General features: G+C 43.6%; 1 protein-coding gene across 4 annotated transcripts in view; it reads right to left on the bottom strand.

Annotated features, from left to right (window-relative positions):
• Positions 1 to 16583, bottom strand: part of WDTC1 (WD and tetratricopeptide repeats 1) — a 63415-nt gene extending 46832 nt beyond the window's left edge. For 2 of the 4 annotated variants that reach the window (XM_055397677.2, XM_055397680.2), the window contains exons 1-3: positions 16218 to 16576; positions 1927 to 2074; positions 459 to 542 (exon numbers count right to left, since the gene is read on the bottom strand). In XM_055397677.2, coding sequence (XP_055253652.1) covers positions 459 to 542; positions 1927 to 1974 — 132 coding nt within the window. In that variant the 5' untranslated portion in view covers positions 1975 to 2074; positions 16218 to 16576. Of the gene's footprint in view, positions 1 to 458; positions 543 to 1926; positions 2075 to 16217 lie in introns of all 4 variants that reach the window. The other 2 variants (XM_055397679.2, XM_055397678.2) reach the window with 2 other exon arrangements.
• Between the last annotated feature and the right edge of the window lie 8167 nt (positions 16584 to 24750).

Here is a 24750-nt window from a genome sequence, read left to right as displayed (position 1 = left end):
TGCTGAGTTTTTCTAAGTCACTTTTTTTTTAATATGTATCTATTTCCTGTCTACCTCCCACAGCATTTCTCTGAAGCTAAAATGAGAAAGCATGTATGTGTGCGTGTACATGAGAGAGAAAACACTTTGTAAACTCTAAATTCATATACAAAGGTAAGAATCTTAACTGTCCAAGCCAACAGTAAAAACAGCAGTATGAAAGAAATTCAATAGTCTTTTTCCTTTCCAAGCACCAAGGAAATAATATGACAAAAAAACAGCTTCTGTGTGACTGTGTCAATCACTAATCTTGATTCAGATTTCTGTGCCTAATAAAGCTGCTATAAAGGAGAGGTAACCTTCAGGTATGACCTACAGAGAAAAACTGTTTATGCCTTGAACAGTGCCAGGAGGATTCTCGGCAGGCAGAGAGTGGAGAACCAATCATCTGCATCTAGGGTGCAAACTGGATTTCTTACCTGCAGCTCTGCTTCCAGGCCCAGCCGTCTGATAAAGGGATCAGTGACATGGTAGCGCCGCTCAAAGCTCAGGGCACCCCGCTCCTGAAGGACAGAAACAAACTCTGAGGTTCAACTGATTCAAATGTAACATGATTTACTATGTTCCTACTACATATACAGCAATGTGCTGGGCTAGAGCTAGAAAAAGAGAACAAGAAACTGACCTGCAGGAGCTTATACTGTACTTCAGCAGGGATTAGTGAACAGAAGTGAGTACATAATTAAGCACTAAGTCCCAATTGTTAGGTTCCAAAAAAAAAAAAAAAACAAACCTGAAACAACAAATAGGGAATGTTTCCATATTTAGGTTAAAGAAGGTGGGCATCATCTTTAGGACACGTATTGCAGGATATATACAAAAGAGAAAAATAATTTGCATAGTCCTCCAATTCTGTGACTCTGTGCCTCTAGGAATTAGTCCTGGTCCTTGAGGGCCACCCAGTCTAATGAAATCAAACCAAGAAAATGCCCCGACAAGTGGACAAAGCTGCAAAAGGATGCGGGGCAAAATACATGACACACAGACTAACATGCACCAAGTACATGGCTCAAGAAGAGGCATATACTCAGTCCTTCTAGATGGTGACCACACTTTATGCTGCACACCACTTAATTTTTTAAAGATTTTTGGCACCGAAACTTTACAAAGAACTTTCTCAGGTTCTTTTAGATTTTATCCTCAAGATTAGCCTGCAGACAGACAGACAGACATTACTATCGTTTAACAGTGGAAAACTGCGGCACAAGGAGGGGAAGTGACTGAAGTCATGCAGGTAGTTAATTAGGGCAGTGAGATTACAAGCTCCTGACCCCAGCCTGGGGCTCTTATTTCAAAAGCACATCTTGCCTGGTTGAATCTCCTCCATTAAACCCCTGTGTTCCTTTACTGAGGGCCTCCCTGACAAAGTCTGGGCTACATAACTAAATGAGTGTGACTGCCCAGTCATCATTCATCTCACAGTACTAGAGTGTCTTCCATGTACAAACCGCAGAGAAGAGGTGCAGGCTTTGGAACAGGAGACCCTCGAAGAAGAGAAGAGAGAGCTTAAGCTAAAGTGGGATTAGGACTCTCCCAGGTTTATCTGAGCAGCCAGAGCAACATGAAGAAGCTCTACTTACTTACTTCCGCTGCACCCCCCGCCTCAGAGATGTGTACACTCATGCTCCCCTCCCTCACCAGACTCCATCAATCTCAGGAGCCCAGGTACAGGTGCTTGGACAGAGGAATCTCCATGCATTCCACGTTCTTGGGTAAAAGAAGATCACAGTCAAGAGACCTCAGCTCTAGTCCTGGGTCTGTCACTAATTAAATCAGTTGTGCGACTTTGGGCAAGTCAGATTCTAGTCCTCAGTTTATTCAGCTATAAAAGAAATCCGTGGGGAAAAAAGGACCTCATGTTCTGGATCATGGGCCTGGGTTGCTTACCTTTATCTGCCTACGGATGAGGTCTCTAGTTATGTTGACTTTTGCCATCTTCTCTTAATGGGTTCAACAGAAGGACGCTATAAAAGTATCTTCAGGACCCTTGAGCATTCCAGCCAAGCCCAGGTCCACAAGACACACATTTAATTACCTGGGGGAAAAAAAATCATCAAACCTTGGGGGATGCGGAAAGGTGGCTTTGGAGCCCTGATTCCACCCCTAAAACACCCCACCAGCCCACCCAGTAAACTGGCTACTGCCTGTGATTTACGACATGGTGCGCTGGCCCTGCTCCATAGTGTTGAAGAACCTCTGGAGGGTCAAGGGGGCAGGGGAGAAACTGATTCACAGCCACAGGAAATATTGGAACCAACACCTGAAGGAGCCGTGTGTGCTTCTCCAGAAAATGGGTGTGTGTGTGTGACTATGAGTATGAAGGAAGATGGAAACACATCCTGAAAGGAAGAACAAGGCATACAGAGAGAAAGATGTCAAGTTTCACTTGCTCAGTATGCATCTGTGGCCACTAGTCTGTAACTTATTTATGCTTCAAAATCCTTCACCTTCAGCTTAGCTCTCCCCCAAACCAAATCAGTATCACAGACAGAACATTCAACTTTCTAACAAATTCACAAAGAGTGGAGAAGAAATGTAATGGTGACCATGTCCAACTTTAAGAAAACCTTCTTCAGTATCCGGATAGGTAGATTTTCATACTCAGAACCTCTTGAAACAAACTATTTCTTTGTTACACAACTCTGACAGAGAAACCATTTCTGATAATTTACCATTAAGAAAGCACAAAATATGAGAAATAAAAAAGCTCCAAACTGAAGCACACTCATCACAGAGTTTGGAAGAGCAAAATGAATAAATAAAGCCACCCAGGTTTCCAATGATAGAGGAACAGCTAAATAATGGATGGCCATATGATATAATGCAGCATTAGAAAGGCTACTTGTGAAAGAAAAATGCTTATATCACATTGCCTGTATTTTCTTTTTCAATAAACACTATCATCACAGCTATGTTTTAAAAAGGAAATATAAAAAATAACAATTGCCATCTTTAGATAATAAATAGTATGACTGACTTTTTCCTTCTACTTTTTGATGTTTTCAATTTTTTTCCATACAACCACATTAATTTTACAATCAGAAAAAAAAAACAGCTAGAGAAAATAAACCCACAAAATTTTAAAAGAAAGTTCTGCCTGTTTTTATGCCCACTTTTTGGTCCTGTTTCTACCTCTGGAGTCACACAGGAGGTCCAGTCTTTGTTCTCCATGATGGCCCTATGACAATGGCTTGGGGACCCATCAGGCCTCTCTGCTAACCCTCCTGAGTCAACAGGACCCCCTGCAGCCACTTCTGGATCTCCTGGCCCGGGCTTTCCTCCTGGTCTTCTGCAGATCCCTTGTACACCCTCCTAAAACCAAACATTTCCCACCTGAGCTGTGAGCAGACTCCTTCCCTTCCTTTTGGCATTTAACCACAAAAGGAGACTCCATTTATAAACACTATGTTATTGGAGATTGCTTTTTTCCCTTTAGTGCTAGGCACACAGTAGGACAATAGAAAAAAAAAACAAACTTGCTGCCTGATTAGATGCTCCCATTCAGCTTGAATTCTTTGGGGCTTATGTCTCAATGATCTATTTTGCGATTACAAGCTCTTAAAAGGGCAAGCACCTTCCCTTAGAATGTGGAAGCCAACCAGCACTGCATCTCAGTAAGCATTACCAGGGATATATGGAAGTCATGGGCACTACCTAGGATCACAAGACCTACAAGCACCAAGAACATCCAGCAATGCCATTGTAAGAACTACAATTCTGTGATGGCTTTTCCAGGGGCCCTTGGCTATCAAATTAAAATTATAAATTTGAACAAACTGACATCAATTAAGCACTGGCCTGCAATTGACTCTGATTTGTGTTATAACAGTCAAAGCCAAAATATTAACAGCAATTGCCCCCACAATCACCAAGAATATGAGATGGGGCTTATCACAATGGAAAACACCAAAGTCAGTGAGTATATCTGATATAAAGTAAGACCAGCCATGTGGCCTTGGTCAAGTCTCTTAATATCTCTAAGTAGGCGCTCATTCCTGTGACTCACAATCACAGGAAGCATTGAAACAGTGAAGGGGCCATGCATGCTTCACCAGAAGGCGGCTCACTTTTTCCTCCCAATACCCTTTTCCTTAGAAGGTTACTGGGAAGGTCAAATAAAATAATGTAAGTATAAAGCCTTTTCCCTTATTTTGAGAGGAACATAAACTCTTGTATATGCTAAGAAATAGTAAGCTGCCAAATATTATGCACTTACTATGTGCCAAGAATTATGCTAAGTGCTTTACATTTATTCATCCATTCATTTATTCACTCAACAAGTGAGCACAAGAAGCTTCTACTATATGCGAGGTACTATTCCAGACCTAGGAGACATAGCAGTGAACAGAACAGATAAATTCCTTATTCTCAGGGTACCTATATTCTAGCAAGAGGGGATAGATAACAAATAATAATACAATCCAGTAGTGAAAAGTGCTATGATGAAAATAAAACAAGCTGATCAGAGAGTGACTGATGAGCTACTTTTAGACTTCAGGCTAAAAAAGATATAGTGCATTTTGGAGTTGTCTGGCTGCTCCTGCAGCTCCTGCATCTGAACTTCCTTCCTGTATTTTGGGAATTTCCCATCCAATGAGTTTGGTGGGAAGTAGAGAGCCCTCTCACTAGGAAGTGAGAATGGTGGAGACAAGATTCTCTTTCAGAGGTTCTCCTATACCTGGTGTATGTGCATATGGCCCAGGCTATGCAAACAGACACATGAGCCCCAGACCTTAATTGAGATCTGCTGTCAAAAAATCAGAGGACCATGGAGAGTCCATGCTGGCAGGAAGGGGTGCTATAGTTGACACTGAGGTCCAGTCAGCTGGTGGTGGTGTAAGCTGTGCAAGTGGCAGCAGTGACCTCATGGACTGGTTCTGTGAATAATTTTGGCTGTGGGTCCTGGCTGCTAACTAATTTCCTTTGTTCTAGCCCATTCTTCAAGCCTGGCTTTGTGGCCTTCCTTGATATTTTATTGAGTTTCCTTAATATCCTTTCAAGAATCATCTTAAAATCATCTTGGTTTCTGTTGCTGACAACTACAAATCTGGTCTAATACAGAGGAGTTCTCTGAGAAGATGACATTTAAGCTGAATGGCAAAAAGTCACAAAGATCTAGGGGGATACAATTCTGAGAAGGGAGAAAACCAGTGCTAAAATCATCTCAAAAGCTTGTATGGTAGATGCTCGTCCTATCTTCACTGTACACACAAGGAGACAGAGTCATAGATATGAAACAATTCCCACATCACACAGCTGATAAATTGGAGACATAGCAGGGACCCAAAGCCAAAACTGTATGTACACTCTTAACCACTATGTATACGTAAATAAATTACTCCAGTATGCAATTTCCTAGAGTAATGATCACTACAAGAATCCCCAAGTGAAAGTCACTCAGTCGTGCCCGACTCTGCGACCCCATGGACTATACAGACTAGAATACTGGAGTAGGAAGCCTTTTCCTTCTCCAGGGGATCTTCCCAACCCAGGGATCAAACCCAGGTCTCCTGCATTGCAGGCAGATTCTTTACCAGCTGAGCCACAAGGGAAGCCCAAGAATACTGAAGTGGGTAGCTTATCCCTTCTCCAGCGGATCTTCCCAGTCCAGGAATAGAACAGGGGTCTCCTGCATTGCAGGCGGATTCTTTACCAACTGAGCTATCAGGGAATCCCCCAAAGAGCCAAATAAATTGTCATTATTCATTCACTAATTTTCTTAAAACATAAACTGAATTTTTACCAGGCACCCAGCACTGTGCTAGTCATGAGGGAATAGTGAAGATGAAAAGATACAGTACCTATGCTAAAAAGCAAAGAATCAAAGGCAAGGGGCTTTAGGGAATTCCCTGGTGGTCCAGCAGTTAGGAATCGGTGTTTTCACTGCCAAGGGCATGCGTTCAGTTCCTGGTGGGGGAACTAAAACCCCACGAGCCACAAGGAACTCTAGCTAATATTGGTGTGTGGCTTGAAAATACTAAAAGGAACCTGAAGAGTAAAAGCAGGGAAACTAGGCAAGCAAAAATCACTGCTATTCAGGTAAATGGTAAAATGGAAACTGGGATTTAAAACAGTATCAGACTGGTAGGCAGAGGTTTAAGACCCAAAATGTCAAATTCAACACAACTACTGCTCAGGTGGTATTTTGGTAAACAGTTGCATTCCCATCCTGAGAAGAAATGATAGCACACTGGCAGACAGCTCATTTTGTAACACAGCCCATCCTCTTCTCTCTTAAGGAAACAGTACCTTTTCACAAACTTTTAGAGGCAGACAAGCATAACTGGAAACACTTCTAAATAGAGATCATTTAAAAGGCTCACCTCAGGAGAGAAATGTACTCAAATGTACAGAGGGCATAACTAGTTTCATACTTCTCAAATACAAATAATCAGAGCAATAAATAAAAGCTATATGAATATGAGATTCAATCATGGTCACATTTTAAAAGCATTATTTTAAGGAAGGTTCAGAAATAGTCAATTGAAATGATATGAATGAAATATTGAAATTGGCAAAAGGAAGTTACGTGTATGTGTGTGTGTGTATGATTAAACACTAGAAAAGTGCTTAATTCAAGAGAGTTTCTATCTCTGGTGCAGTACGTGAATTACATAATATTCAGTTCTCTTGAGGGGTAAAATGAAATTAAAAGACGCTTACTCCTTGGAAGGAAAGTTATGACCAACCTTGATAGTATATTAAAAAGCAGAGACATTACTTTGCCAACAAAGGTCCGTCTAGTCAAGGCTATGGTTTTTCCAGCGGTCATGTATGGATGTGAGAGTTGGACTGTGAAGAAAGCTGATTGCCGAAGAATTGATGCTTTTGAACTGTGGTGTTGGAGAAGACTCTTGAGAGTCCCTTGTACTGCAAGGAGATCCAACCAGTCCATTCTAAAGGAGATCAATCCTGGGTATTCATTGGAAGGACTGATGCTAAAGCTGAAACTGTAATACTATGGCCACCTCATGCAACGAGTTGACTCACTGGAAAAGACTCTGATGCTAGGAAAGGTTGGGGGCGGGAGGAGATGGGGACGACAGAGAATGAGATAGCTGGATGGCATCACCGACTCTGTGGACATGAGTTTGAGTGAACTCTGGGAGTTGGTGATGGACAGGGAGGCCTGGCGTGCTATGATTCATGGGGTCGTGGAGAGTCGGACACGACTGAGCGACTGAACTGAACTGAGGGGTAAAAAGACCAAACTAAGTGACTTCAAGAATCCATAAAGTAACAATTTCAGTATCTACTTTGCCAGGCACTGTGCTAGACTAAGAGCACACAATGCAGTCAGAGTTACTTCAAAGGCACCCAGGCCATAATCAGCTCCAAAGAGAGACTGAAGAAGGCTAACTTTAACTTAGTCAAATGATCAAAATGAATAGCTAGGACAGTAAATTCAGAAGGAACAACATGGAATAATATATTAAATCTTATTTATACTCATTTATTCACACATCTAAACATAATAACAGTAGAGCGAGACAGACTCCTGGGAAATCACTAATGAAGAGTTTAACAGCCGACAAGCAACTTTTCTGGGCTGTGCCACACAGCTTATGGGAACTTAGCTTCCCAACTAGGGACTGAACTGAGGCCATCACAGTGAAAGGGCTGAGTCCTAACCACCAGGGAACTCCCAGACAACAAGAAACTTTTAATGTATCTTCTTCATCCTAAGGATAGCACAGTTAATAAGTAAATTCTGATTTTCACACTAAAGCTCTCATAACATTGAGGGCTAATTTGCTAGCAGAACATGAAAGTTCAAGAAAACATTCTCCAGCTAGAATAGAAAGGCTTAGGAATGGTATTTACTTATAATTTAAGATACTACAGGCAAACTCCAGCTGATATTCAATGGAAAAGAGGAAGAAGGAAGCCAGTTTTTTGTGAATCAGGAATATGAGAAATATAGAAACACCTTTGAACTGTGATGTTGGAGAAGACTCTTGAGAGTCCCTTGTACCGCAAGGAGATCCAACCAGTCCATTCTAAGGGAGATCAATCCTGGGTGTTCATTGGAAGGACTGATGCTAAAGCTGAAACTCCAATACTTTGGCCACCTCATGCGACGAGTTGACTCACTGGAAAAGTCTCTGATGCTGGGAAGGGTTGGGGGCGGGAGGAGAAGGGGACGACAGAGAATGAGATGGCTGGATGGCATCACCGACTCTGTGGACATGAGTTTGAGTGAACTCCGGGAGTTGGTGATGGACAGGGAGGATTGGCGTGCTGTGATTCATGGGGTCGCGGAGAGTCGGACACGACTGAGTGACTGAACTGAACTGAACTGAAGGCACAGTGGAAAACATATGACATAATGTTATAAAGAAAACATGAGCTGCTATGTAGATGTTGTATCTTCCAAAAGGCATTCTGTTCCTGGAGCTCCAAAACACCTAGAACTTACCACCATCACTTCCACAAACTTTTAACTTAGGCTACTGGGAAACTTTGTTCAATGGGCCTGTATCTGTTACAGTTCGTCGTCGTCGTCCCGTCGCTCAGTCGTGTCCGACTCTTTGTGACCCCGTGGACTGTAGCCTACCAGGCTTCTCCGTCCATGGGATTCTCCAGGCAAGAATACTGGAGTGGGTTACCGTTTCCTTCTCCAGGGGATCTTCCCGACCCAGGGATCGAACCCGGGTCTCCCACATTGGAGGCAGACGCTTTAACCTCTGAGCCACCAGGGAAGCCCGTTACAGTTAAAGGAAGCTAATAAAATTCAGTTTGGAGGACTTAAACTCATACTTCATAATGCAAGTGTTAGTCACTCAGTCATGTCCGACTCTGTGCAACCCCATGGACTGCAGCCCACCAGGCTCCTCTGTCCGTGGGATTCTCCAGGCAAGAATACTTCAGTGGGTTACCATTTCCTTCCCCAGGGTCATAATGCAAAGGGTACCAGTAATATAACAGCTTATGGTTAACAAACCCTAGAACAAAGTACACCTGGAGAAGATTACTCATCTGGAACCAAGGATTAAATGGTAATATGCAAACATGAGGAACCACCCATTTTAGGTGTGCCATAGTCCTTGTTTGGACTCTGGTTAATGTAGCAGAAAGAGAAGCAGACTTATAATAGGTAGGCACCTGGGCCTGAATTTCAGCCTCTGGTTGGGCAAGTTACTTAATCTTTCTGAGTTTCAATTTGCTCACTTGTAAAAGAGGGAAGATAACCTAATTCAATGGATCATTGTGAGGAAGAAATGATGAAGTATGTATGAAAATGCAAAATATATACCTGGATCATAGTAAGGGCTTAATAGATGGTTAATTGAAGGCTTAGTTGGACACGACTGAAGCAACTTAGCAGCAGTAGTGAAGTGAAAGTCGCTCAGTTGTGTCCAACTCTTTGCGATCCCATGGACATTCTTCAGGCTAGAATACTGGAGTGGGTAGCTGTTCCCTTCTCCAGAGGATCTTCCCAAGCCAGGGATCAAACCCAGGTCTCCCACATTGCAGGCAGATTCTTTACCAGCTGAGCCACAAGGGAAGCCCAAGAATATTGGAGTGGGTAGCCTATCCCTTCTCCAGAGGATCTTCCCCACCCAGGAATAGAACCAGGCTCTCCTGCATTGCAGGTAGATTCTTTACCAACTGAGCTATGAGGGAATAGATGGTAGCCAGACCTAAATTCTACGACTGGATAACTCCTGTTATCCATGCTCAGTGGCACGGTTACAACATTTCTTCCACATTTCCTTCCCTACCAGAGAGACAAAGCTGACATTGAGGATTCCGTTGTGTGTGGTATGGTGGGGCATAGAGAACAGGATGTCTTTGTCACCTCTGCTAGCTTTGAAATACAAGATCAGGAGGAAAAAAGTGACTTTGTTGAAAACAAAGAAATTCTATACAAAACTTGTGTAAGAATGCATATAGTAACATTATTCACAATAGCTAAAAGGTAGAAACAACCAAACTGTCCATCAACTGATGAATGGATAAACAAAATGTGGCTTATTCACACAAAGGAATGCTATTTGGTCATAAAAAGGAATGAAGTATTGATTCATGCTGTAACATGGATGAAAACTTGAAGACATTATGCTAAGGGAAAGAAGCCAGTCCCCAAATGCCACATATTGTGTGAATTCATTTATATGAAATCTCAAGAACAGAAAAAGCTATAAAGACAGAAAGAAGATTAGCGGTTGTTTAGGGTTGAGAGAGAAGATGGGGTGATTGGGGGTGGGCAGTGATAGCTAAAGGGTATGGTTTTCTTTTGGGGGGGGTGACAAAAATGTTCCAGAATTAGACGGTTATAAAACTGTGACTATATTAAAAAGTGAAGAACTGCACACATTAAAAGCATGGGTTTTATGGTAAGTAAATTATATCTCAGCTGTAAAGGAGGAAAAGTCCCTAAACCCTTTCTTCGGTTCTCTACCTCAAAATCACAATTTAAGAAAATTTAGTTCTCACCTTTTCCTTCATTGGTCTCCTAACTCGAATAGCAGTTATTTATGTGGCTTCTTTTCCTTAACAGACTAAAAACATCCTGAGGGCCAACTCTATCTGATTCATCTACTGACCCCTCCTGGGTCTTCCAAGAAGAGATGTGGGCTTAGCAGGTACCAATATATTAAAACTTGCTGCATGAACAACAGCATGACTGCCTTGCATATAAACAGTGTTTTATACCTATCACAACACTTCTGCTCATGCTTTTATTTGAACTTCACAATAATCTTGAGAAGAAGCTGGAAAGTTCCTATGATCCCCTTTTAACAAGGGCGAACTGAAGCCCACTGCTATGTGGTACTGAGGGAGAGGTACTGAACTGGGATTAGGGTCTTGTGCTCCAGGCCAAGACCTGCCTCTAACTGGCTACGTGACTCTGAGTACAGCATTTCATTCCCTCAGCCTATTTACCCATGTGTAAAATGAGAGGTAGACTGAGATGCACTGCAAAATTCATTCCAATACCATTATCCCAGGACACACTGCTAGGAAGTACAGAGTGGAGACCGAACCCACATCATCTGTATTCTCTTTCCTCTGGACTGCCTCCCACTGCACGGAGGTGGCCCCAGCTGAGTGACAACTGACCAACCTCCCTGTCAACATCCTGAATTATGCAAAAGATATATGCAAGTTTCCTCTCTATTTGCAATGGTTTTCCTACTGGAGCAATCCTATGGGGGAAAAAATGCACTTCCAATGCATAAAGGTAATCTGAACTAAAATAATAAAATAAAAAGTTGGCTGCGGAGTCCAACAGACCTCAGGTTCAAATTCCAATTCTGCCACCTACTTTCTCTGTGACAGTATTTCTAAATCTCAGTTTCCTAATCTATAAAACAGGGATTATAAAGCCCACCTTCACAGAGTGATGAGGAATGGGAGGAGCCACATATGTAAAATGCCTGATACCGAGCCTAGTAAATAGTATTTATTGGACATTCTAAGCATTTTACAAGTACTATCTGACAGACCCCTCCTCATATCAGCCCTATGGGACAGGTACTACTATTATTCTCATTTTATAGATGAAGGACTGAGGCATGGAGAAGGTAACTTGCCCAAAGTTACAGTAATTAAATGAAGAGTCAAACTAGACACTTTATCTCCAGAACCCAGGCTGTTGACCACTAAAAAAGAATTACTACTACTATCTTTATTTAGACCACATCCAAGCACTCTTTGCCAAAAGAAACTCTCTTATCATTTCTTCCGGTTAGGCTAAGGCATCAAAATCACCTTGACTCTGCTGGTCTTAAACACAAACTTAAAGCTTGCATTTCAGGATCATGGACTAAGTTGGCACAAGAACATCTGAGAAAGGTGTGGATGGCAGGACAAGCCCATCAGCCAAGCATCACTGGAAAAGTTCTTTGCCATCTTTGAGGCTCCTGGCTTAAATGATTCCGTATGGGGCTGACTGAAACATTCTCTGGGAAAGGCCATCCTAAGAAATGCTCCACTTTGTGGGAGCTCTGGATGAAAACTCAGTTTGATGTTGTCTCTGTCTGTAGAGTTCTCTATCGCCATCTGAGTTTTATAAACGATTTTCCTGTTCTCGGAGCTTTGCTTTTCAGTGACCATATTCATTTATCTGTGGTGTCATAGGGCCACAATTATCTTAAGATAGTGGAAGGGAACAGAAACAGAAATGGGAGAGTATTCTGAAAACATTATCCTTTCTCATTGAATTCAAGAGCATCCGGTCTTGCATTTCACCTTTAACTTGCATCGTCCCAAATCCTGCCACAACTCAACATACCTCTCACAGGGAAGCCCTTTAAGTTTCACCCTCTAATTTCACTCCCAGTAGAAAGGTCAAGGAAAACTAAGTCAATCAATTTGGAAATGTTTCCTTTTTGATTCAATTGCAGTTGTGTTACATCCAGATGTCCAGCTCAAGAAGGAACTGGAAGAGCCACTGGCACCCAAACTCTCAGGCCTCAACTGATGAAGCTCCCTGACCAGAAACGCCTGACTCCCATTCTGAGAAAGGCTCTATAAAAGGTTCACGAATAAGCACAGTTTTATGCTTTCCGAAAATAAAATCTGGAGGTTATGAACAAAGACATAATTTTACCAAGGTCCTGATCCTAACACTGCCTCCAAAGAGCTTGTAGATAGCAACCTGGGCAAGGACTGATCCTCCTCTGCCCCCTTCCCCAAGAAAATGGGGTTAATACCTCCCCAGATGGCAACAGGGAGGATTAAGGGTTATTATTCTTTGCATCCAGCTCTGTCACAGCTCTAGCAGTTATGACCTTGTTCATTCTAAAATAAGACATTAAATATAAAGATGCAGCAGTGATCCCTGAATCTGACTCTACAATAGGGTGAGAATTTCATTTCCACACAGCCTCCAACACTGCCTCCTATACCCCAACCTGTTGGCTGAATCCTCCTCTTATTCAGGCCTCAAGTTTTTAAGGTATTAGTCACTAATGCCACAAAGCCCTTTGTGGAGTCAGCAGCTATTACTAATAGCACCAAGAATGAACCCCAGAATTACTCTCAGGGTTCCCGACAGACCTGAATTCACCCTGAAGAAACCAAAGTCCCTTCACCCCCAAACCCAGGCCCTTGATGGGCAATATATGAGATCTAATGAAAAGCAAATATTACATCAGTGAGTCCTCACAAACCCACTGTAAAGTAGGTGGTCATTTCACAGATCAGAAAAGCACCGCTCAGAGAGAACATGTGATTTACTCTAGGACACACATCTAAGAAGGTGCACACACAGGATCAAGCACCAGCCCTACTATGACTCCCTGTGTAACCTCCAGCATATCTGTCAACTCTCTGGACCCTCAGTTTCCTCATCTGTAGAGTGGGAATAGTGATAATACTTATCACTAGGACTAAATGAAATATTGGAAGAAAAGTGTCCAGCAAGTATCAGGCACAAAATATTCAATACATATTAGTTTTTTATGGCTCAAAACAATAGGAATTTTACATAATTTTCACATATTAACAGTTTAAAATACTAAAAAAAAACCTGTCCAATTAACTACATAAGTATGAACTCCTCTACCATCTTTTTATCTTTGATAAAAAGATGCAAAGCCTCTGCTTGAATACTTCCAATGATGGCTAACTCACTCCTTCACAAGGCAGCCCATTTTGAGAAAGCCAAATTCTCTCCTGTCACATCAACATCTACCCTCTTGGGATTTTCATCCTCTGATCCTAGTGCTGCATTCCAGAATCACACAGAGAAAAGTCCAGTTCCCTTTCCAAGGACAGTTCTTCAAGTATATGTCCCCCAGGCACTTAGCTCTGGTCCCTTCAGCTCCTGATCAAGTGTCACGGTCCCTGAGGAAAGAGACCTGGGTCTGAATTCTGATCCTTTCACTTACTAGTTGTGTGGCCTTAAGCAAGTTATTTTACCTCTCTGAACCAGTATCTTCATATGTATACCAGGAAAAATGATTTTCGCCTCACTGGGTAGTCATGAAGGTTAAATTAGATAAAGTAAGAACACTACTGAGCATAGAGTCTGACATATACCAGGCCCTCAATAAATGTCAGTCAATTTTTAGGATGTATTCCAATTAGCAAATATCCCTCACAGTAAATGAGCCAGAATTAAATGTAACACAAGGGACTGGTTTCTGATGGGAACTATCAAGGCTTGGGTTTTTGAAGAGCTTTCTTATTATACAGCTGAGAAGAAAGCACAGCCCAAGAGTGATATGGGTTTGGAAGCCCACGGATGTGGTGGAGAATCTGGAAAGGTGATGATGAAAGAAGAAAGGAGACAGAAGGGATCATTAAACCAGTCACCCAAAAGGAAAGGTAAGCATCACCACACCATGTGTTGTCTATGCCTCCCTCTCTGAGACCCAGGACTGCACATGCAGGCTATGTTCCTTAATTCCAAAAAAGAGAGAAGAAAAATAATTAAAGAATAATTAAAGTCACAGTTCTGGAGGGTCCCAGCAGTTAACCTCTCCAGAGCTACAGATGTTTAGCAGGGGGCTTCTTCAGTTGTAACCTGCCAGGTTCTGAAGCCCAGGTGTGTGAAAATATCCTTCACAGGATGTCCCATGAGTTCTTTCCAGCTAGGAAAGCTGTTTGACAACTTTAAAACTCAAAACTGGCAAATCGTCAATGACATCATCACAAGCATTACACATATTCTCTTTCCTTCAGTGACCCCAAAGGGAATGAGTCCCAGGCACAAATATGAACTGCTGTTCAGTTACTCCTCAGAGTTGACCCAAAGCACTGCTTCTACAAATGGGGATGTGACTTGAACATAAGTGCCCCCAAACAGATGAAAAGAGGGAAGGATCGCTGGACTCCAGAACTGAAGCAGTGTGATCACCAACTATGGCACAAAAGGTTGTTTTCCCACCTACCAATGAAACACAACAGCTTGCAATGAAGAAATTCATTGTCAGTCTTAAGACTCAGCCTAAGGAAGCCTAGTTACTCCTTGGCATGTGATAGAGGATCTGGTTATTACTATACTCAACAGCCAACAACCTCTTTAAAAACAGTAGAATTACAAAGAAGAAGCCAGAATTCAAACCAAAATAGCCTTAAGTAGTTCCTTCAACTTAGAAGCAAAGACTAGCCACTCAAGAAGTACTGCAAGGTACAGAAAAGTTTAGTGAGGCCACTGGGCATACCTGTGCCCTAGGTGGGGATTTCATAATGCCTTTGAGTCAGGAGGTGACCTCAGAATAGTCTTCTCAAAACTGTTTTAGGCTTTATTAAAAGTGATGACTTAACTGCCACTTTGCCCTGATCACCTACCCATCTTTAGAAAGAATGGGGAAGCTACAGCCACCCTACCAGGCTTTTAAACTCACTAACTTGAGAAGAAAACTTTAAAGTTGTTCTACCAGTTAAAGAAAGTCATTGACGAAAAGGCCTTTGGGCGAAATAGTCAAATTAGGTTGTTAGACATGAGTCGTAAGTCCCGATATCTCTTTCCTAGAGACCCTAGTAGCGCACCTGCAGAGGAGAGCCAGAGGGCACTGAGCAAATTCAACCTGGTTGGCAAGGGGGCGTCTCACTGCAGCTTTCAGCAACGAGAATTGGAACCTGCTGGGTCGCAGTCTCTCTCCTACTCCACACTTCCTATTTGCCCTTTGAAGTGGGTACTGAATAGCCAGTTCCCAAGTAAAGGCCCTTTTGTACGGGCGCTACAGTCGCCTGGTGGAAACACCTCGGCAGAGTTCAGTTTGGTGCCAGGATGGGCCACTGAAGGCATCTGCGGCTGCCAGAAGCCTGGACTGGACACGGGGACGGACACAGAGACAGAGAAACTAAGAGAGAGCAGGAGGTCAGGTCAACGTTGCCCTCTCGGCACTTCCACCTGCCCCCTTCTTGCTTAGACCCGGGCCATCTCAGATGTCAAAGGAAAACTCCGCAAAAAAGTCTCGTGATGGGACGACTTCCACCTCTCCCTCTGCTGAGGCTCCCCGAACTCCCAGAGCCTCCCCCACCACGTCCCAGCCAGCCCTCCGTCCCCACCTCGCCCCCGGCCCACTCTGCCCTCCACCCCGGCGAGGCCTGCCCCTTCTCGGGACACCCTGGGGGCCCCCCAAGGCGGACGGGCTCAGGCCCCCGGGCCGGCAGGGCTGGGGCCGGCCCAGAGCAGAGGCGGCCCGTGCGCCCAAGGCTGCCGGAGCCGGTCCTCGCCTCGGCGCCCGCGAAGAGCAGGGGGCGGCGGCTACCCGTACCTGTCAGGCCTCTTCCTAGGACCGGTGGCGGCGCAACTTCAGGAGCCCATGTCCGTCCGGGGGGCCCGGCCCCTCTCCCCGGAGGGGGGGCGCGGATCCCGGGGAGGGGGCTGGGGGACCCGGGCTGCTCTAGCCCCTTCCCATGCTCCCCTCCCGGCGCCTGGCCGGGGCCGGACAGCGCCTCCGCCCGCCCCTGCGCACCGCCTCACACCCGCGCTCACACACACACTCACACTCCCTCGCGCGCTCTCACACACGCACTCCCCTCCCTCCTCCTCCTCTGTTTATCTCCTCCAGCTGTCTGGGGACCCAGGAGAAGCCCAGCACCGCGCCTGCGCCACGCAGTCTCCGCCCCCGCCCCGCGCCTCACAGCCAGAGGCTACGCTACGGAGACAGCGCCCGGCAGTTTCCAGAATGGCGATCAGGGCTCCCCCCAACACACCCTCCACTCCCCGCGCCCGGTCAACGTCTGCTGCCGGCGGCGCCTACTAACCTGCTAGTGGGGGAGCCCCGCACAGCCGCGGCCAATCCGCTTCGCCGCTCGCCGGACCGGCAGCCAGTGGGCGGGCGGAAAAGCTGGGCTAGGCCCTGGGGCATCCTGGGAGTCGTAGTTTTTCTCCGTCGAAGAACTCCCGCAGCGCGGGCTCACCCCGCCCAGTTGCCATTAGTTACCCGGACGCGCCTTCTATCCTATATCCACGTAAAATGCTCCCTGCTGTCGCTTTTGGGACACTCCCCTCACCCACTGCCCCCAGAGGCCGACACATTCTCGCAAGAGCCTTCTCACGACTTCCTCAGAGCTCCTTAATTGCGGGACCCCTCAAGGCTGGGGCCCCTCCCCCAGAGCCAAGTCTCAGCTCACTGCATCCTATTCTTGGGGGCTGCCGAAGCGGCACATTCCTCACCGTTGTCTCCCCGCCTGAAGGAGGAGGATAAAAGGTAATCAGCCTACACCGCGTGGCCTGGAGGGGAGCCAGCCATACACACACTCTTGGAAACCCTCAGTCTGTTGCGAGAGACAAGATGTATCTGAGATCGGTGGAAGTACTGCCGTTCCCACCTCTGAGAGGCGGTTCCAGCCTTGTGGAGTCCCAAGTCTGATGGAGGAGTCACTTCGTCTCTAAAGAAGTTCCCAAGGTCACAAGGGAGTTATTATGCCTAACTTCTGAAGGTAGAGACCGGGCCCCACCCATGAGGAGCCTCCAGTCAGAAAAAGAAGACAAGGTCATCTTCCCAGAATGGAAACTTACCGCTCACCCATAGGATGCCCTCTGTGAGACAATAACAATAATGTGCTTTTGCTGAGCATTTTCTTACTATGTCAGCACTGTACTGAGTACAGTACCTATCTAAGCTATTCCTTAGATAGGTACTATTACTGTTATCTGTTTTGCAGTAGAGGAAACTGAGGCATAAAAAAGTTAAAAGCAATTTGCCCAGGGTCATATGGATGATAAGGAACCAATCTAAGAGTCTGAACTTTTGAACAGTACCTGTCCCTCCAGTGAGAACCAGGCAGCACTTGTCCTCAAGAAGAACTATATATACATATTTAGCACTTACAGTGTTTGCCCTGTGTTTATTACTTCATGAGTTGCTTGTTTTGTCCTGCTTCTGCTCATATCAAGAGCTGAATTAGTCTGTGAGCTCCCTAAGTGCGATTTCTCCCCATTTGGAGGCATTAAAGCCTACCCTTATCAATTCAGCTTTGTGCAATGCCTTTATCCTAAAAATGTGGTGGATCATATCTCTTGATCTCTCTCTTACAGATAGATGTTTCACCAAATTTAAAAAATTATAGGGGACTTCCCTGGCAGTCCAGTAGTTAAGATCTGTGCTTCCAATGCAAGGGGCACGGGTTCAGTCCCTGGTTGGGGAACTAAGATCCTGCATGCTGGATGGTGTGACCAAGATAATATAAAAATAGATAAATATTTTAAATAAAAAATTATAAACTTTGAGACTGGGAGAAAGCTTTGAGGTCACCTATGTATAGCTCCCAAGGTGCAGGCTGAAACACTGGGTCAATTCAAATGAATAATAGCTAACATTTATTGAACATTTACCATGGGAGATAAGTACTTATCAGTGAATTAAGCAATAATGTCATGAATCATATAGCTAGTTGGAATTAAGACCCAGCTTATTTGAGTCCAGAACCCCCATTTTAAACCCTGTTCTATGCTGGCAATATCAGAGGATCTTAGAAATACTGATAGAGAAGTATGGTTGATGTTTCTGTGACTCTTAGCACAGTATTTTGCAGAGAGCAGACATTCAGTAAATATTTGTTGTCAGTTGTTTTGTCGATAGGGAGTGGATGATAGCAAGAAGAATATTAATAGCTACATCTATATTTATTTTCTATCAGGAGCTCACTTGTTCTCTCATGCACTCTTTTTCTTTTCTACATCTATGAATATATATGTATATATGACAGGTTTATATATTGCATGTGTATACATATATACATACATGTATCCATGTCCACATATACATGTGTACACATGTATAGATACATATATACACATATACATATGTACACACATATATACACATACATATGTACATGTATCTTTGCATACACACATGTATACACTCACACACACCCTAACTCATTTGATCCTCACAACAACATTATGAGGTAGGTATTATTCTTACTTTCATTTTACATAGAAGAAACAGAGACTCACAGTTCAGTTCAGAAAGAGACCCCTCCCAGCCATAGGTGTTTTCAGATCAATTTAAGAGAGAACTTTCTAACCACTAGAGTTGGGCTATTTGGGGAGGTTTGGAGCTCTCTGTCTGTGGTAGTATTCATGTATAGCATATATCATATAGTCATCTGTCCAGGATACTCTAGAAAGAATTACTTTATTGTATAGATATTTAATTAAATGACCAATTCTAATATTTTCTGATTTGACTTTTGGAAGTAGACAAAGATTACTCAAATATGGCTCATAGTAGTGAATGTTGCTTCTTTTCCTCTCCTAAAAGCATCAGATGATGTCCCAGCTGATCAGCTCTATAGAGGTAGTTACTGACACCACTATTTTCATGTCTTGATTGGACTCTGGGACAAAAGGGGATATATTCAACCTGAAATTAAAGATGCTCATTAAAGCATTAAAGATGCTCATATTCTACAACCCAGCAATGCAACTTCTGATATATATATATATATATATTTCTTACAAATTTAAAAAGAACACCACCTTTTCCCCCCGCAACTCGAGACATGTCGGATCTGACCAGGGATTGAACCTGCATCCCCGGCATTGGAAACCCAGGGTCTTAACCACTGGTGACCGTGTGTTCACTTGCACTGGCTCTTTGCGACACTATAGACTGTAGCCCACCAGGCTCCTCTGTCTGCAGGATTTTCCAGACAAGAATACTTGAGTGGGTTGCCATTTCCTCTTCCAGGGGATATTCCAGACCCAGGGGTCAAACCAGTGTCTCCAGCATTGCAGGTGGATTCTTTACTGCTGAGCCATCAGGGGCTTCCCAGGTGTGTCAGTGGTAAAGAATCTGCCTGCCAATGCAGGAGAAGCAAGTTCAATCCCTGATCATGAAGTACTACACAACCAATTGAATGATTCACATGCTATCAAGATAGAAAAATCTTAAAAGCATAATAATGAGTGGAAAAAAGGAAGTTGAAAAAGATCCATTCACTGTGATATTGATGTAAAACGTAACACAAAAATACCACATATTATAGATGCTTACATATGAAATAAAAGTACAAAATGTTAAATGGGAAAAACACATAGCAATTTGGGGAAAGTGGTTACTTCTGAGGAAAAGGAAGAAAACCGAGATGAACAATGGGGTTTGGTTATGCATGCTACGTCAGTCATTTCAGTCGTGTCTGACTCTTTGCGACCCTATGGATTATAGCCTGCCAGGCTCCTCTGTCCATGGGATTCTCTAGGCAAGAATATTCCAGTGGGTTTCCATTCCTTCCCATCTTCAGGAGCACAGGGGATCAAACCTGAGTCTCTTATGCCTCCTGTATTGGCAGGTGGGTTGTTTACCATTATTGTTACCTGGGAAGCCGGGTTTTGGCTATCAGTTCAGTTCAGTCGCTCAGTCGTGTCCGACTCTCCGCGACCCCATGAATCACAGCACACCAGGCCTCCCTGTCCATCACCAACTCCCGGAGTTCACTCAAACTCATGTCCACAGAGTCGGTGATGCCATCCAGCCATCCCATTCTCCGTCGTCCCCTTCTCCTCCTGCCCCTAACCTTTCCCAGCATCAGAGTCTTTTCCAGTGAGTCAACTCGTCGCATGAGGTGGCCAAAGTATTGGAGTTTCAGCTTTAGCATCAGTCCCTCCAATGAACATCCAGGATTGATCTCCTTTAGAATGGACTGGTTGGATCTCCTTGCAGTATAAGGGACTCTCAAGAGTCTTCTCCAACACCACAGTTCAAAAGCATCGATTCTTCGGTGATCAGCTTTCTTCACAGTCCAACTCTCACATCCATACATGACCACGGGAAAAACCATTGCCTTGACTAGACGGACCTTGGTTGGCAAAGTAATGTCTCTGCTTTTTAATATACTATCAAGATTGGTCATAACTTTCCTTCCAAGGAGCAAGCGTCTTTTAATTTCATGGCTGCAATCAGCATCTGCAGTGATTTTGGAGCCCAAAAAAACAAAGTCTGGCTATAGTGCTAACTTATTTCTTAAAAAAGAGGTCAATAGTAAACATAGCAAAACATTAAACATCACTTTTATCTTAGTGGTTATATTATTATCTATATTTTTCTGAATGTTTGAAATAGTTTGTAATTGAATATTTTTTTAAAAAATGTACTCCCCATCGGGGCTCCCCTGGTGGATCAGATAGTAAAAAATCTGCTTGCAATGCAGGAGACCCGGGTTCGATCCCTGGGTCGGGAAGATCCCCTGGATAAGGAAATGGCAACCCACTCCAATATTCTTGCCTGGAGAATTTCATAGACAGAGGAGCCTGGGGGCTACAGTTCGGGGATCACAAAGAGTTGGACATAACTGAGTGACTAACACACTCCCTCCTAGCATTTTCTTTAGGACTTGTGGTTGCAAAGCCTTTGGGAGTGCCCTCTAGGTCGCTGTGAGAGAATTTCAGACCCACTGATTTCAGTTAGTCCTTTCATTTTACAGAAGAGAAAACTTTGATCTAAAACAGTCTGGTGATTTGCCTAAAGTCATAGACCCTCAAGGGCCCAAACTGTCCACTCCAGTCCAACTGGTCCATCAAGAGTATCCCAACTCATCTTGAGGACACTGCACCTTTGTTCAAGTTATTCATTCCACTTGGAAGCTTCCTCCTGCTCCCATTTATCTTACTGATCTTCCTGTTCCTTCTCTAAAATCCTGCTTAGCGAAACTAAGAAAGAATTAGCCAATCTCATGCCCCAGATTTGGGTCTGAATCTTAGAGTCAACTGAGCCCTAATCTGCTTTCCTGCTTGGCATCCTCAGCTTTCTGCTCAGCCCTTCCCAGGTGAGCAATTCTTCCTTTCACGGGGCAGCACATTTCCTTGTTTGCGTTATTCTGATCACTAGAAAGTTCTTTGTAATGAAGTTCTACATATTTATCTCAACTCTGTTCTCTGTAGCAACATAGATTTTGTGTATTAAGTGAGGTGATATTTACATAAACTGTAAAGTCTTGTGTCAATTTGATCAGGAGTGATAGTCAAAATGATCCCTTTTTCTCTTAAAAAACCTTTAGGGACTTCCCTGATGGTCCAATGACTAAGACACCTGATTCCAATGCAGGGGGCCTGGGTTTGATCCCTGACTGGGAATTAGGTCCCACACGCCACAACTCTAAAGGTCCCATGTGCCCCAGTGAAGATCAAAGATCCTGTGAGCAGCAACTAAGAACTGGTCCAGGCAATTAAATATTTTTTAAAGAAACTTTAGATAATGAATATGACTCTCGTGTCCCCACTGAGTCTTCTGTTTCCTAAATGAATTATCTTCATTTCTTTTTAATCCAGTCAAAGAAGGGGCAGAGATTGCCACTGATGGGAACAATCAAGAGAATATCTCAAAGAATTCTATGGTAGGAATTCCCTGATGGCCTGGTGGTTAGGACTCCATGATTTTACTGCCAAGGGCCTGTACAAGCTGAGTGGCACAATGGAAAAAAAAAAAAGAATCCTAGATCATTTCCAAAAGAAGCATTCCAGAAATGTCTACCCAAAGATGGCCCCACTAGAATAGTTGGCAGATTAACTGAGACTGTTAGAAGATTAATTGAGACGGTTTTCAGTGGCAAGTAATAAATAACCTGACCAGCAGTGGCTTTAACACTTGAGATTGTTTTCACGCTTAACAAGAAGTCCTGAGGTAGGTGATGGTTGTAATTAGTCCAACTGTTCAACATAATTTGTTTCTATTTTTTCTGCTCGAACACTCAGTTTTAATTTTTCAGTGTAATAAAATTGTTGCTGCAGCACCAAGCATCATATCTATGTTCAAGGCAAGAAAAATAGGGGAAAAGGAAACAGCTAGCTGTCTTTTATTAGAAAGCAAAAGTTTTTTAGAAGCCCCCAACAGATTTCTGCTTATATCTCACTTGTTGGAACTATGTCTTAGAACTACCTACAAGGTTGGTTTGGAAAAGTCCAGAAAGCAATTATTTAGCATCCCAAGAGGAGGCAAAGGAACAGAGATTAATAAATGGATTTGGGGGCTACCCAGCTCGGAGTATCCACTGTAGAATCTTTCAAGGTGATAGATTTGGGCAGAACTCAGATCCCAGGAGACAAGCCCAGTTCTGTACATATAGACTCTCGGTGGTATCAGGATTCCTGGTATCAATCAAAATTAGTGCAATGACTTTTGCTAATCAAACTCACAGAAGATAGATCAAATAGAATTCCAGTGTTTTCAGGGCTTCCCTGGTGGTCCAGTAGTTAATAATCTGCCTGTCAATGCAGGAGACCCGGGTTTGATCCTGCATCCTGGAAGATTCCACATGCCGCAGAGCAACTACTAAGTCTGTGCTCTAGAGCATGGGAGCCGCAACTACTGAGCCCAAATGCTTCAACTACTGACGCCTGAGAGCCCCAGAGCCTGTGCTCTGCGACAAGATAAACCACAATGAGAAGCCTGTACATCACCACTAGAGAGTAGCCCCTAATCTCCGCAACTAGAGAAAAGCCCAAGCAGCAATGAAGACCCAGCACAACCCAAAATAAAAATAAAAGATCTGCTTGCCAATGCAGGGGACACAGGTTTGATCCTTATGCTTTGAGGCAACTAAGCCCAGGCTCCGCAATTATTGAGTCTGTGCTCTAGAGCCTGCAAGCTTCAACTACTGAAGCCTACACACCTAGAGTCCATGCTCTGCAACAAGAGAAGCCACCTCAATGAGAAGCCCTCGAACCACAACTAGAGAAAGCCCTTGAAAAAAATGAAGACTCAACACAGCCAAAACTAAATTTTTTTTAAAATGTGTGGGGGACTTCCCTGGTGGTCTAGTGGCTAAGATTCTAGTCTTAGTCTAATCTTAGTGCTCCCAATGCAGGGGGCCTGGGTTCGATCCCTGGTCAGGGAACTAGTCACAAATAAGACCTGGTGCAGCTAAATAAATATTAAAAAAAAAAGAAAGAATTAAAGTTAAATGGCCCTGAGTTGGGTGAAGAATTTTCAGGTTAATGAGAGAAAAAACTGGTAACCTAGACTTTATTAAAACCATCTGCTCTACAAAAGACAATTAAGAGGTTAAAAAGATAAGCCACAGATTGGGGGGAAATATTTGCACAAACACCTGTCATGTAATGGACTTGTATTCAAAGCATACGAAGATCTCTTAAAAATCAACAATAAGAAAACAACCCAATTTAAAAACGGACAAAGTTCTGGATATCTCACCAAAGAAGATACTTAGGTATCATATAAGCGTATGGAAAAGATGCTCAACATCAGATGCCATTTGATAAATGCAACTTACTATTAGAATGGCTAAAATTAAAAAAACTAACAAATACCAAATGTTGGTAAGGATGTGGATGGAGCAATAGTAAATTTCATTCATTGTTGATGGGAATATAAAATGGCACAGCCACTTTGGAATACAGTCTGGTGGTTTCCTACAAAACCAAACTAAGTCTTGCATGCATGTGTGCTAAGTCAATTCAGTCGTGTCCTACCCTTTGCGACCCCATGTAGTTAGCCAGACTCCTCTGTTCATGGGATTCTCCAGGCAAAAACACTAGAGTGGGTGGCCATGCCCTCCTCCAGGGGATCTTTCTGACCCAGGGATCAAAATAGTGTCTCTTAAGTCCCCGGCATTGGCAGATGGCTTCTTTAACACTAGTGCCATCTGGGAAGCCCTAGACTTAGTCTTACCACCTAGTTATTCACCCAAATGGGCTTCCCTGGTGGCTCAGATGGTAAAGAATCTGCCCGCAATGCAGGAGACCCGAGTTCGATCCCTGGTTTGGGAAGATCCCCTGGAGAAGGGAATGGTTAACCACTCCAGTATTCTTGCATGGAGAATTCCATGGACGGAGGAACC

This window comes from Moschus berezovskii, chromosome 2 (genome assembly GCF_049115385.1).
Source record: "Moschus berezovskii isolate FMDL1 chromosome 2, NW_MosBer_1.0, whole genome shotgun sequence".
NCBI lineage: Eukaryota > Metazoa > Chordata > Mammalia > Artiodactyla > Moschidae > Moschus > Moschus berezovskii.
The sequence above is the reverse complement of the archived record's forward strand: the minus strand, read 5'-3'. Positions and strand labels throughout refer to the sequence as shown.